This window comes from Micromys minutus (genome assembly GCF_963924665.1).
Source record: "Micromys minutus genome assembly, chromosome: 3".
Lineage (NCBI taxonomy): Eukaryota > Metazoa > Chordata > Mammalia > Rodentia > Muridae > Micromys > Micromys minutus.
Window position 1 is genome coordinate 82,182,655 of NC_137972.1, and position 14,460 is coordinate 82,197,114.

The window sequence follows — 14,460 nt, forward strand, 5'->3', positions numbered from 1 at the left end:
CTGTGTGACCTGCCCACCTGTGTGACCTGTCCACCTGTGTGACCTGTCCACAAGTGTGACCTGTCCTCCTGTGTGACCTGCCCTCCTGTGTGACCTGTCCACCTGTGTGACCTGTCCACCTTTGTGACCTGCCCACCTGTGTGACCTGTCCTCCTGTGTGACCTGCCCACCTGTGTGACCTGTCCACCTGTGTCATCTGCCTACCTGTGTGACCTGTCCTCCTGTGTAACCTGCCCACCTGTGTGACCTGTCCACCTGTGTGACCTGCCCACCTGTGTGACCTGTCCTCCTGTGTGACCTGCCCACCTGTGTGACCTGTCCACCTGTGTCATCTGCCTACCTGTGTGACCTGCCCTTCTGTGTGACCTGTCCACAAGTGTGACCTGTCCTCCTGTGTGACCTGCCCACCTGTGTGACCTGCCCACCTGTGTGACCTGCCCACCTGTGTGACCTGTCCTCCTGTGTGACCTGCCTGCTTGGCATTGTGACCCTTTTAATTTGGGGTTAGTCTTTTAATGGTGTCGCCTCCTTACTAGAATATTAACAGCATGGCTTTGTCTATGTTCCTCCCCTCTGTCATAAATGCTACTTCCTCCCTGGTGAAGTACAGATAGCTTTCTAGGTTGTCTTCTGGAACTTTCTGGGCACCAAATATCATTTGCCTCATTCTGTCTAGTTTCTACTGGCAGGCTCTGCCTCTCTCTACCGTGGAAGAGTGTTTATCTTGGTGTGTTGTGTGGTTGTGCCTTGATCATGGTGTCTTTGACACACTATAGTGATACCTTTTGGCAGACTTCCTAGGTTTGGTAATTTGATAACTCTCGTTGTATCAGTTTGAGACATTAGGTTTCGGTACTGTAGTTTTGTCAATTTAGGTAGAAGGATACTGTATTAGTTTAAAGCAGTAAGTTGAAGTTTTTTTTTTACAGTGTTTTTAAAGTTATCTCTTGACCTTTAAACATGGCTTTTTGCTGTATTCTGCAGGTATCTATCTATTTATCATTTATCTATTATCTTTCTATCTATTATCCATCTGTTATCTATGGATCTCATCTATCTGTCATCTATCTGTTGTCTGTCTGTCTGTCTGTTACTAAGTAGTCCTGGCTGGCCTAGAACTCATAGAGAATACCCTGCCTCTGCCTCCCGAGTGCTGGAACTAAAGGTGTGCCCAGCCTTGATGCATAAAGTTCTGTTTTCTGTGTGTCTGTGTGTGTACTTGTGCAAAGACCAAAGTTTTATGTCTGGTGTCCCTTACCCACCCTCCATTACTGAGGACTTCTCACGGAGCCCCGAGCTCCCATCTCCGTTCTGCTCCCTGGCCACTGAGCTCTGGAGCTCTCCCCTCCCCCACTGCTGGAGCCGCAGGCCCACACAGTTCTGCTTGGTGTTCACAGGTACAGTCCAGCACGTGGCGTTTACACGGCTGCTGGGCCTTCAAAGTCAGGTTCTCACGTTTGTACCCATGGTCTTTACTAACGAGCCAGCCCCCTTGCTCCCTGGATAATTGTTCTGGGGTGGGATCCTTAAATACTTGTCGCTATATGTTTATTTTTCCTGTTGATTCTCACTCTACTCATAGTGCACAGAAAAACAACAAACACACAAAGCCCAAAACAAACCCCATCTTCGCTGTGACTTGCTTGTGACCTGGGCATGGTTATTTTTTTTGTCATGTTCTCTCTATAGCTCAGATGAATACACATTTCTTAATTTGTTGGCTGAAAAGTTACAAATGTATGTATATGTCTTAGATCAATGTTAGTTTGACTTTCAAGCCATGCATCATGTATGTGTACGTATATATACATGTATGTGCGTAGGGATTGGCACAGCTGGTTGGCACAGTGACATTATGACTGAGCTTTGTGGCGCACTCCTTTTCTGTCAGACTGAGGTTCCCATCAACACTTGGTCCAGGGAAATATTTCTTGTCTGATGTTGTTAAAAGCGTTATTTTGGTTAGTGATTTCCTAGTATGCATATATTTACTTATTTACTTTTAATATTTTTGTGTGCTTTGCTGTACATATCGATCTAAATTATTTTTGTAGTTGGGCTTTCCAAACCCTTTCATTTGAATGGGTTTGTGTGTAGCTCGGGGGTGGAGCACTTGCCTGGGATGCTCAAAGCCTGGGCTTTGATTCCTACCTTCACCAATGGAACAACAAAATGTATTCTATTACTCCATCCCCTAACAGCGATTTTAATCCACACCATGGTTACTGTTGGTCCACTGGGACTTACTGTCACTATCTTATCTTGTGGTTTCTATTGGCCTTTCCTTAGCTTCTCTCTGAACATCTTTTCTTAATTTCCTTTGGTTTGAAATACATTAGCTTTTTACCCATGTATTGATGTGGACACTGTATTGCCACACACAGCACTATTTCTTTTATACCTTTGTGCTTTTAAAGTTAAGTATTAATTATAGAGTAAGATGCTGCTATATTACTTTGCCCTCGTCTACAGTTATGGCTGAACACAGGGCTTTGGCGTACTCAACACCTGCAGCTCTGCCCCATCCTTACCTGTGATCACGTGGGCTTTATATGAGCCCAGACATTAGGTTTTACTTGATTGTTTTTAGTGGATACTTGATGTTGTCACAAGAGTTTTCCCTCTTCCATCCCTACCTGTCTCTTGTATGTCACATGTTCCCTCTTGGTTCTGGTTTTATTTTCTTGAAATAGCATTTTAACACTGCTGTTTTTAGTGGAGACCCTGGTGGCTTGGGTGTCTTATTTTGTTCTCCTTGTAGGTCTGGTTTTCATTGCGCTGCGCCCCTCATACTCTCCTACAGCTGCTGCCGAGAGCTTCCCCCTCTACAGGCCCCACCCCGACACAGTCTTCGGTACTTTATCCTTGAGAGCTTACCAGTGAATATCTCTCTTTCTTAGTAACTTGAGTATATTTTCAAAATTAAAGACTCTTATCTTTGTGTAATAAAGGCAAAAAGTTCTTAGTTGTTGTTATTATTGTTATTTTTGGAAACAGGGTCTCTCTGTGTAGCCCTGTCTGATCTAGAATTCACTCTGTTGACCTTGAACTCACAGAGATCTGCCTGCCTCTGCCTCTTAAGTGATGGTATTAAGGGTATACATCACTACCACCAGGCCAAAAAACCCTGTTCTTAAAAAAAACTGATGTTTTGCCCCCCACCACGGTGCCTTCCACTTTGGAGCCGTTCACTTATTTTCTGTCTTGACTAGCTCATATTTCAATAGAAAATAAAGCTTTGTCTATTTTGTTTTGGTAAGTCCCTTAAATACTTTTCAGTTTACTATTTTTGTTTTGCTTATGCCCAGTCTGGAGTTTACTCCTGTGCCTGGTTAGTTTTGCTTTGTTTTGTTTTTCCAAATTGAAATAAGCCAGGATCACCTCTACTGAGAAATGCTTCCATTAGATTAGCCGGTAGGTAAATCTGTGGGCATTTTCCTGATGAATGATTGACATGGGAGAGTCCCGCCCACTGTGGGCAGTGCCACTCCTGGTCTTGAGTTGTATAAGAAAGCAGGCTGAGCATGCGGTGAGGAGCAAACTGGTCAGCATCCCTCCAGTTCCTGCCTCCAGATTCCTGCCTCAGCTCCTGTCCTGGCTTCCTGGCTAATGGACTTGGAGCCATAAGCTTAGCTTGCCCCATGTTGTGTGTGGCCACCTTGTCTCAGCAACGGAAGCCTGACAGAGACAATCTCATTATTGAGATGTTCAGACCTTTGTCACTGTTGCTTTTTAAGACTTGTAAGTTTTAAAAATAGTCTTTAAAATGGTTTTTTTTTGTGACTAGTTTTTTTTTTTTTTGTATGTTCATAAAGCTCTTTTTGTCAGCAATGAATTCATGCTGTTTTGTTTTGTATACTCTTTCTGGCTCTCTTTCTTGCTGTTATATTTATTTAGAATTTAGATCTAGGATTAGTAATGTTGAAAACATGTCCACTGTGGTCTAGGTAGCTGGGTGGTTGAGCTTTCATCCCGGGTTTCTAAGACCCTCACACAGCACCTTGGCTTCTTTTCCAAGGTGATGCTGTGGTTATCTGATCTAATCCGCAGAGGGGAGGCAGCATCAGATACCTTAATTCCTTTCCCAGGCTCTGCTCCTTTCCTGTTCACAGCCCTTAGGCAGAGCTTAGTCCACAGGCTCACACTGGGCACACTCCCAGGTCTCTTTTTATGTGTGGGGGTGGGGGGGGTGGGGGGGTGGGGGGCAGAGTCCTAGCTGCTATCTCTTCCCCAGGTGCAGACAAGATGCCCAGCAGGCCTGAGGTCCTTCCTGGGCTCACCATGCTGTGCTTTAGTTCTTTTGTTTAGGGCCAGAAAAAGATTGATTCTGATTCTGATTATTACCTTTTCTTTCTGATTTTGTTCCTGATATTTAAGGTGCCATTGAGTTTATTCTGAACCCAGGGAAGGCATTAAGTTGGAACTTTTATAGTTTATCTTGTTTGAGTATCAGTGTGTTTAAGCAAATGTCCATACACTCAAACCTAAGTGGGAGTTCTCATTCAATGATCAGGTGACTTGAATATCTAATGTCATGTAAGTATTCCTATTTAATGTCTCAAAATAACTAGGTATCTTGAGGGAATTCAGGTAAAGCATCAGGATTGTCATAAGTCTGACCTGTGACTCCTACTGAAAACAAAACCAGGCATTATCTCCTTCCAAATGAGAAAGGAATGGCAGTCACATTCGTTTCTGGTCTCAAAAGTAGAAACAATCCTCTCCTGTGCGAGACACCACGCTTTCCAATAAATAGAGCCAGTGTAAGCCTACCAGTGTGGACTGGTCTAACTCTCAATACTAAGTGGACCTCTAATCCGCATTTCAAGACCAGGATCTGTGTGTTGGCTTCTCTAGTTCTGGCAATGGAGGTGACTGTAGATGTCTGCGCCCAGTCATCAGAACACACCCACCGTGTACAAGTTGACAGGAAGCTGTGGCTCCTCTTCCCCAAGTGAGCTTCTGCTCTCCTCTAAGCTAGATCACTTTGGATCTCAGAGAAGGAACACAAGTGTGTGCAAAGCATGTTTATTGCTACAAAGTGTCCAAGGTCGGTAGTCACATGGCACATCCCACACTCCATTTTGTTGACCAAGACAAGTAGAGGGTGGGATGGATACCGTGTGTCTCATTGGGTGGAGTTACAAAGCATGGCAGCCATTTTGCAGTCCTCCCTGGTGATAAGATACAAGGCCAGAGCTTGTATAACTCCCATTAGGGTGTCTGAGTTAGCATTCGAGGGGTAGACCCCAGAGATGCTGCTCTGTATTTATATTGTACAGACAGCCCACAAAGGATATCAGCATCAAACCACCCTTTCCAGTCCTCCTTGGTCTTTCCTTTTTGGAAACACTATCATACCCTAGAAGGCCTCTCCCTCGCTGCTGCCTGTCCTTACAAAGCAAGCTCGAATGCCAAGCATTCTAGGAAATCAGGTCCCGAATGTTCTGCATGTACCCTGCAGACAGAAGGTATTTTCTAAGCAGCTCTGAGAGTCTACCAAATTGATACATTGATAATAATTTGCATCTGGCCCTAGTATTTGTACTTTTTAATCTCCTGTTTCTTACAGGCTGTTTGGGGGGCTATCCCTTGTCACTCCTTGTGTTCCTAGCTGCCTTGTCACTGCTTATATTAGAACTACTTCTTGCCATCTGATGAGGACAGGTGCATGAGGAAGCTTGAACAGATGGGAAAAAACATCATCCCATGACCTTTTCTTTTTTCTTTCTAGTTGTGGCTGTGCTTGTGTGTGTGTGTGTGTGTGTGTGTGTGCACATGTGTGTGTATGCCACAGTGCACATATAGAGGTCTGGGAACAGCCTTGGGGAGTTGGTTCTTTCCTTCCACCTCTGCATGGGTTCCTTTACTGTGTTGCTTGTCCCTCATAGTTCCATGAGGATGAGGAGATGGCTCAGCATTAAAAGCACTGGCTGCTCTTCCACAGGACCTGGGTTCAAGTCCCAGAACCCACATGGCAGCTCATAACTGTCTGTAACTAATGTTCCAGGGACATCCATGCAGGCAGAACTTCAGGGCACATAGACAAAACCAACAACTCCAGCACCACTCATTTCAGTGGAAGGCATCTAGAGAATCTTCTACAGTGAAAGCATTTGTGTTTGTCTTTGCAGCTGTTTAGTGAAAAGATAAGTGGTACCGAAGGAACGAAGCTAGATGAAGAGTTTCTCGACATGGAAAAGGTAAAGCTGTTTGGACACGGGAAGGGTTAGAAATGCATTGTCTCTGCCAGCAAGAGGCTATTACCTGGAGTGGGCAGAATCAGGAAGCCAGGACTGCAGTGTTCCCCAGTCCATGTCTGCCTCTGGGCGTGTGGAGGAAGGAAACGGGATGTGGCTAACTGCTTCCCTCTAGCGGCCAGATGTCAGAATGCATAAGATGTGGGCCTTGGCTACAACTCCAGGGCCAAATGATGCTCATATGTTTTAGAGAGTCAACTGTTTCTGGGACGAGGCTTTTCCGATATATAACGACCAATTTATCATTTGGGAATCAGGATGTTGTTCCCATCTGTCTCAGCAGCTGCACAGCAAATCCTTTCCTGCCATTAGAACCAACAGGGGGAAATGGAATGAGCTAATTTATCTTTTTGTCAGCTGTGGTACAGAGATGAGACTGTGTACCCTACTGGCCTCACATGGGGGCTTCCAGAACCATATTTGCAGATGAAATAATTTAGTCTAGCACTCCTGGCTTGGCACTCCAATGATGAATTGTAGCATTCAACGAAGGACTGCAGAATCTGTCCCTTGTCCTGTCCCCTGGTCATCTACCCGGAGAGAAGCTCCCGTGCAGCCAGAACTATCCACACTCATCAGCTTCCTCTCCTTTGTCTTGGGCCCTTTGAGCAGAGCTGCGTTAATAATTAGACTTCTCAGACCACAGCTGGAGGCCTGGGTGTGTCTGGCAGTGCAGGTTGGGGAAAGCCCGGCTCTGGGTGTGGGCTGAGAGGACATTCTCTTTAACGTATGTTGAACCTGGCCAGTCTTCCTCCAAGGCAGTCCCCCATACAGTATCTAAAAGTGTTAAGACCCCAATGTTTGATTTTGAAAAAGGAATTTCTGTAAATTGAAAGTCATATCAACATGTTAATATCATTGACACAATTGAAGTTGATTTTTTAAAATTTATTAATATATAATGATAGGATGGATGTAAATAGCTTCTCTACCAACTAGGTTATCCGATTCAGATGCGAAACTTAAAAACAAATATCAGGTGTTACGATGTTGGGGCTTTTAGAGTCAAGGCCTGGGCTCTGGCAGCCCTGGCATGCTGGGTTCAGACGGGCCTGCTCTCAACAGGCCCATTAAAGAGACAGGGAGCAGCGCAAAACGGGGCAAAGTGGTTTATTCAGTGCAGCCATGTCTGCACCAAGGGAAACACTGCAAAATGAGGCTCTGATTTCAATAGTGGGCAAGAGGCGTGTGTAACTAAACTAGGCTGTGCTGCTGGCTAGGTCGTGACCCCAACTTTGCCCTTGTCTCTGCTTCATTCTCTTCCTCAAGGTGGATCTTAAGTTGTCAGACTGTGTCCTAGTCAGGGTTTTTATTCCTGCACACACATCACGACACTTGAGTGGTTGGTTCCATCACCCATATGCAGATCTGACATTTACACAATATTGCAATGTACACTACAGACATATATGATACATAAAATATCCTGAGATATGCAAAGTGGACTTACACCATGGAGCCAGGTTGTGACTAACTGGGAACTCGTTGGCCTAGGCATGTTTGGTGAGGGTGCGCAGCGCAGGAGTGCAGCAGGCCCACAGGATAATCAAAGCCTGCACACAGTTGGCAGTGTGTCTTGGAGACAGTGGGACTGTCACACTAACCAGGTTACCAGTACACAAGTACCACTTAGCAGCAGGGTAGAGCTGTGGGAACTGAGATTTTCCTCAGACCACCTCAACACAACTGTACTAACCACGGCTCAGATGAGAAGTGCGTGGTCTCCATGGAAACCCTGCTGCAGCCTGGACAGTGAAGAGCTGGGACACTGGGAAGACTTTAGAACTGCAGCTCCTTCTGGATTCCCCAGAGGGTATCTGCACTCTTCTTCATGCCGGCCTCTTCCTCAGGAATCAGTGTCACCTTCACAACATTTGAGATTCCATTTTGTCCCAGGATACACAGGACACTGAGGAAGACATCATCCTTGATTCCGTAGAGACCCTTAATCATGGTGGAAATGGGATGCACCCGCCTGAGGTTCTTCATTCGGTTCACTGTGCTCTCGGCTAAGTCAGCCACAGAGAGACCGGTGACCCCGGATGTGTAACCTTTCAGCTCCGTCACCTCATATGCACTGTCAACCCTCTGCTTGTGAACCTCCTTCCACTGCTCCATATCTTCATCAGTGCCCATTTCTGGGTTCAGAGACTTCAGGGAGACGCCGGTGACATTCACGCCACTCCACACAGGCACGCTGGAGTCTCCAGTGTTCTCCCAGGACCCACCCGTGACAGCTCAGCGGGTGAACTCCCAGCCTTTCTCCCACCAGGTAACGGAAACGAGCTGAGTCCAGACTGCAACCACTTTCAAATTTGGGAAAGCCACTGATTTTCCAAGCTACGTAGGTCAAGACGTCCACTGGATTTGAGACAATAAGCAGCTTGCAGTGTGGACTGTACTTCACAATGTTGGGAATGATGAACGTGAAGATGTTCACGTTTCGCTGGACCAAATTGAGTCAGTTCTCCCTCTTGCTGATGGGCCCCTGCTGTGACAATAACCAGCTTGGAGTTTGCAGTCACACTATAGTCTTTGCTGGAGACAATTTTTGGTGTTCTGAGGAAAAGGTTGCCATGCTGGAGATCCATCATCTCTCCCTTGAGCTTGTCTTCCATGACATCAACAAGGGCAGGCTCATCTTCCAAGTCCTTCCTTAAGATACTGATGGCACAAGCCATGCCAACAGCACCAACCCCAACAACTGTAATCTTGTTCTGGGGGACAAGAAGATTCACAATCAGCTGATCCTCGGGGGTTGCCATCTTGGACTTTGAATCTTTTGGGATCTCTAGTACACAATGGGGGTGGGTGGGGGACGATGGGCAAACGGCAGCAGCAGCGTGACCTGAGCTCGGCGACAGTGGCTCCAGCACCAGCATACCATGTTTTAACCAATATAATTGATAATTCTGATGAGATTTGATATGCTAATTTATGAGAAGGTTTACATCTTTCTAAAACTGACTTTTCTACATCGAAATTGGATTTTTAAAAGACTGTTCTCATGAGATTTTTTTCCTTTTTAGGACATGTTTTTGTATTGCTCTTTTTTTTTTTTTTGGCGCATGAGTTATTGATGGTATAGAATAAAGTGACCCAACTCTGTATTGTGGCTTTCTTGGATATTTTATTAATTTTATATTAATTAACAACCAGCAATGTGGGAATGGCAGGACAAAATCAGTCAAATCATGGCAGACAATCTCTGCTAACATCCACCAGGGCACAGTGGTTGTGTTAAATTATAATACTCATGCTGGTGGTTGTCTTAGTCTAACATGACTCATCATATCATGGTACCTTCTCTAAGCACGGCTATTCAAGTTCACCCTGTAGATAAGACTAAGGCTCAGGTCTAGTCTTAATACTGCGAGTTCTTCAAGTGTCGCTGCTCATTGAGTAGAGTTGTAATGTATCGAATATTTCTTTCTCATTTATATTCATTTTAACATTATGAAGAAAAGGAAATTGGTGTTGTCTAACATCACTGAGAAGAGGTGATATCTCGGAGTCAGCAACAGAGGAGAGATCACCTCTCCTCAAGATGCTGAAAACATCTGTGTTAAATCACCACAGTAGAGCTGGAGTGATGGCTCAGAAGTTAAGAGCACTGGTTGCTTTTGCAGAGGACCAGGGATCAATTCCTAGAACACAAGGCAGCTCACAGCTGTCTGTAAGCACAGTTCTAGTGGATATGATGCCCCTACACAGACATACATGCACTCAAAGTATTAATTCACATCAAACAAGAAATAAAAATATCACCATAGTAGTGTTCGAACCTAAATTAATGGGAGGTGCTTGTTGTTGGCTTTAGTTTAAATTCACTAACATTTCTGTTCTTCTTCTTCTTCTTCTTCTTTTTTTTTTTTTAAGAAAATAGATGTTACCAATAAAGCTGTTGCAGAAATTCTTTCAAAAGCCACAGAGTATCTCCAGCCCAATCCAGGTAATGTCAGAACACGTCTTGAAACAGTCTGTTGCACATTTGTGTTCACGGATTCTCTTGGCCCAAGCTCCTTTGCATGAGACTGACACAATTTGGAAGCAATGTCCCGGTGTAAAATTATGGAATTCGGTTTTAAAAGAAGAACCTCCAGTGTGGCTGTCGTGAGTCACATGGTTAGGCTGGAGTGTTGGTCTTAGTAGACATCCCCAAATGGGCATCTCTGGTACTCCAGTATTCTTCAGAAACTCACTGCATATTAAAAGCAAGTTTTCTTAGTGATTGTTTCTTAATTACCAAGAAAGTCCCATCTCCTGTTCTAAAAGGTCTCTGTGTTAACCTGTGACCCTCATGCTGCGGTTGAGGTATGATTACAAGATCTGTGAGAGCCTTGTGTAAAATGAGCATCAGCTTCTGCCCAAAGCCTTCATCCTGGGTCCTGGATACCAGTTGTCACAGGATGAGAACTGGCAGGAGCTGCCCAGGCCTTGCACTTTTCCTGGAGGATTTGCTGTGGGAGTCACTGAGTCCCTTCGCCATAGGAATCAGAGACACGCCCACACTCATGAGCATGTAAGAGCATGCATTCAATCAGACCATCAGGGAAGAACAGGAAGCTTAAAGGGCTTCAGAGTCTCACGACTAAACTTCACAGTGATGTGTGCTTTGTCCAGCCTTATCAGTGACTGGAGTGACCATTTCTTTCCTGATGGATCAGCTTATAAAAATCCAGTATGCGTCACCTCTGCATGAGAGGCTTTCTGGGTGCTTGGGTGCTCAGTCAGGCAGAGTGCTGCTGATAGTGAGTGGGGTAGAGAAGAGTTGGCCATCACAGAGTGTCCGCTGCGTGGAGACCACTGCTAATCATGAGGATGAGGAGTGAGGCACCTAAGCCTCTGGCTGAAGCCTGTGGTCCTTACCCCACGCAAAGCGGGGAAAGGAAAGCTGTTGCATGTGTGCGTGTGTCTGACTCTGTGTGACTGGGTAACTAACGCCTTTGTGTCTGGAGACCTGAAGATAAGGGCTTTTAGGAGGAAATCATCCAGGCTCAAAAGGATGACACCAGAGTCACTATTCAGATTGTAGCTCACAGCCCAGCAGGACCATTCAAGAGATGACTGACACACAGGCTCTTAAGCTTACCCCAGACTAACAGTCAGTCTCCGAGTTTAACAAGATGCCTGAGTTACCTGCTTATGTGGTTAACTTGAGAAGAACATGTCTAGAACACATTGAATATGAATGTCCCAGATACCATGACAGTGCCTCAGAGCCCTAGGTTAGGGTTCAGCTCATAGTCTTTCTGTTTTGTCAAGCCAGCCCACGCCATGTCCACTGATCAACAGAAAGGATTTCCACTGTACTTTACTGACAGACATTCCTGATTTTTTTAGGGGCATCTTGAAATCTTCCCATGTCATCTCCCTTCCTGGCACCACCCCAGAGTTTATCAGCGTCACACTGTATTCTGCTACTCAGCATCTGCACAGTGGGGTGCAGGAAGGACATGTTTTCTGGGGTCTCTCAAGAGTCCTCCTCCCCCTGTCAGCACAGCATGTGGCCCAGACAAACACCATGAGCAAGGCATTTTATAAAAGAAAGTCTAATTGGGCTGATTTAGGGTCTGAGAGGGTTAGTACCGGTGTTAACCGAGCAAGGTCATGGTGGCAGGAACCATGTGAGGTGAGAAACTTAACGCAGGAGGCAGAGAGAACACGGGGAATGGCTTTGGAAACCTCAAAGCCCACCTTCAGTGACACATGTCCTCCTACAAGGCCATCCGTAATCTTCCCAAACAGTTCTGACAACTGGGAACCAAATAACCATACATCTGAGCCTGTGTGGGGCCGTTCTCATTCAAAACACCAAGCCAGAGCCAATAAACTCTCAGCGCTTGAGTTAGAGACAGAGGAGATGAGAAGCCACAGCTGCCTGTTACCTCCCCAGGAAAAGTTGCTGCTGGAGGCAAGCAACATAGGTGTTTGTTCATGGTGCTGGTGCCTGCCTCCTGTCTGCACCTCCCCAGACCTCTTATAACCTCGAGAACCTTCCCCTTGAGTCCATCCGTGGGAGCAGGCTGAGGTTTTGAGGAGGAACTGACAGGAGCTCCAGTCTTCCCTTACACTTGTCCCCAGCAGAAATGGCTGCACAGGTGTCATTCAGCTCCAAGGTATTGGAAATGTCAAGTGTTAGAGGTACCTTACCTCTGGGGCTTGCTAAATACAGCTTACTGTGATTCAGAGACAACATGGCCTGTAACATTCATGGCTGTCTTGGCTGTGCCAGTGGGCTGAGCCCCCTGCCCCCTGCCCCCTGCCTCCTGCAAAGCCTATGGAAAGTCACGTGGTTGGATCAGCTGTGGTGTTCTGCCTGTGAGGACCTCACTTTGGGTGGCTGTGTTTGTTAAAGGCAGTGTGGTTGTCACGGCACGTTGTAACTTTAAGGGATTACAAATGACAATGTTTTTAAGCATACAGAGCTAAGCTAGGAATGCTGAACACTATGTCGAAGCTCCGAGGGCAGGTGAAGGCCACCGGCTACCCACAGACAGAAGGCTTGCTGGGGGACTGCATGCTGAAGTATGGCAAGGAGCTTGGAGAAGACTCTGCTTTTGGTGGGTATCTGTCCCAGCTGGCGCGGTGGGGACACCTTCTGGGTGGGTATCTGTCCCAGCTGGCGCAGTGGGGACACCTTCTGGGTGGGCTTTTGGTCGTGCACAAAACCAATGTCTTGGCAATTTGATAGTTTTACATATTACCAGAGTAGTATATTCATTGCAGAGATTCTCAGAAACAGGTAAATAAAATAAGTAAATAAATAAATATTGTAGTATCAGTAATTCTGCCAATTCCATGGTTAGGCTCAATCAAACCCTTCTATAACCTTTGTATCTCTGTTCATTCTCATGTGTCTCTAAAGATTCAAGCTCAGTATATACATGTGTGTACATGTGTGTAGCTTTGTCTCCTAGCTTTTCTCTCTCTGTTTACTTTCATGGACTCTTTTCCCCACAGACTAATAGCATGATATGTGTAAGTCTTTATGACCCTCCCTTCTGCAGGCTTCCCCATCCAGTGCCCCTCCAGTCCCCCTGCAGCCCCCTGCAGCCCCCTCCAGTCCCCTCCAGTCCCCCTGCAGCCCCCTCTAGCCCCCTCCAGTCCCCTCCAGCCCCCTCCAGCCCCCTCCAGTCCCCTCCAGTCCCCCTGCAGCCCCCTCTAGCCCCCTCCAGTCCCCTCCAGCCCCCTCCAGTCCCCTCTAGCCCCCCTCCAGTCCCCCTCCAGTCCCCCTGCAGCCCCCTCCAGCCCCCTCTAGCCCCCTGCAGCCCCCCTCTAGCCCCCTCCAGCCTCCCCCAGCCCTCTCCAGCCCCCTCTAGCCCCCCTCCAGCCCCCTCCAGCCCCCTCCAGTCCCCTCTAGCCCCCTCCAGCCCCCTCCAGTCCCCCTGCAGCCCCCTCTAGCCCCCTCCAGTCCCCTCCAGCCCCCTCCAGCCCCCTCCAGTCCCCCTGCAGCCCCCTCTAGCCCCCTCCAGTCCCCTCCAGCCCCCTCCAGTCCCCTCTAGCCCCCCTCCAGTCCCCCTCCAGTCCCCCTGCAGCCCCCTCCAGCCCCCCTCTAGCCCCCTGCAGCCCCCCTCTAGCCCCCTCCAGCCTCCCCCAGCCCTCTCCAGCCCCCTCTAGCCCCCCTCCAGCCCCCTCCAGCCCCCTCCAGTCCCCTCTAGCCCCCTCCAGCCCTCTCCAGTCCCCCTGCAGCCCCCTGCAGCCCCCTCCAGTCCCCTCTAGCCCCCTCCAGCCCCCTCCAGTCCCCCTGCAGCCCCTCTCCAGCCCCCCTCCAGTCCCCTCCAGCCCCCCTCCAGCTCCCCTCCAGCCCCCTCCAGCCCCCCTCCTCTCCCATCTTGCTGCTGAAGCAGCATGCATTCTAGCATGTTGTTACCATCTTCAACCTCTCCGTTTGAGATCTTTCTCCTCTTATGGTCCCCTTTACAGTTTTATGACCTAAACCTATCCCCATGTCTTAACACACACACACACACACACACACACACACACACACACACACACTAAAAAATTAGGGTCTGCACATTTGTCTTTCTTTCTTAATCTGATTTCCCCAAATACAGTGTTTTCCAGCAACACCAACTTTTCAGCAAATTTTATTATTTCACTCTCCTGTACTGCTTCACACAGTTCCAGTGTGTGCACTTCATTTTCTCCATCCTCCATCGAGATGAGCTAGTTTTGTTTTGTTTTGAGACAGGGT

The 14,460-nt window shown here is 47.2% G+C and overlaps 1 protein-coding gene and 1 pseudogene across 5 annotated transcripts in view; one reads left to right on the forward strand and one right to left on the reverse strand.

Annotated features, from left to right (window-relative positions):
- SH3GL3 (SH3 domain containing GRB2 like 3, endophilin A3) overlaps window positions 1–14,460 on the forward strand; it is a gene marked incomplete at both ends in the record, with an annotated part of 118,291 nt that overhangs the window by 70,434 nt on the left and 33,397 nt on the right. For 2 of the 4 annotated variants that reach the window (XM_080914315.1, XM_080914318.1), the window contains 3 exons: window positions 6,135–6,203; window positions 10,140–10,212; window positions 12,680–12,823. In XM_080914315.1, coding sequence (XP_080770441.1) covers window positions 6,135–6,203; window positions 10,140–10,212; window positions 12,680–12,823 — 286 coding nt within the window. Of the gene's footprint in view, window positions 1–6,134; window positions 6,204–10,139; window positions 10,213–12,679; window positions 12,824–14,460 lie in introns of those variants that run through there. The other 2 variants (XM_080914316.1, XM_080914317.1) reach the window with 2 other exon arrangements.
- On the reverse strand, window positions 8,040–9,025 carry LOC308418792 (L-lactate dehydrogenase A chain-like; annotated as a pseudogene). Its single transcript has one exon. The product of its transcript is annotated as an L-lactate dehydrogenase A chain-like (transcript).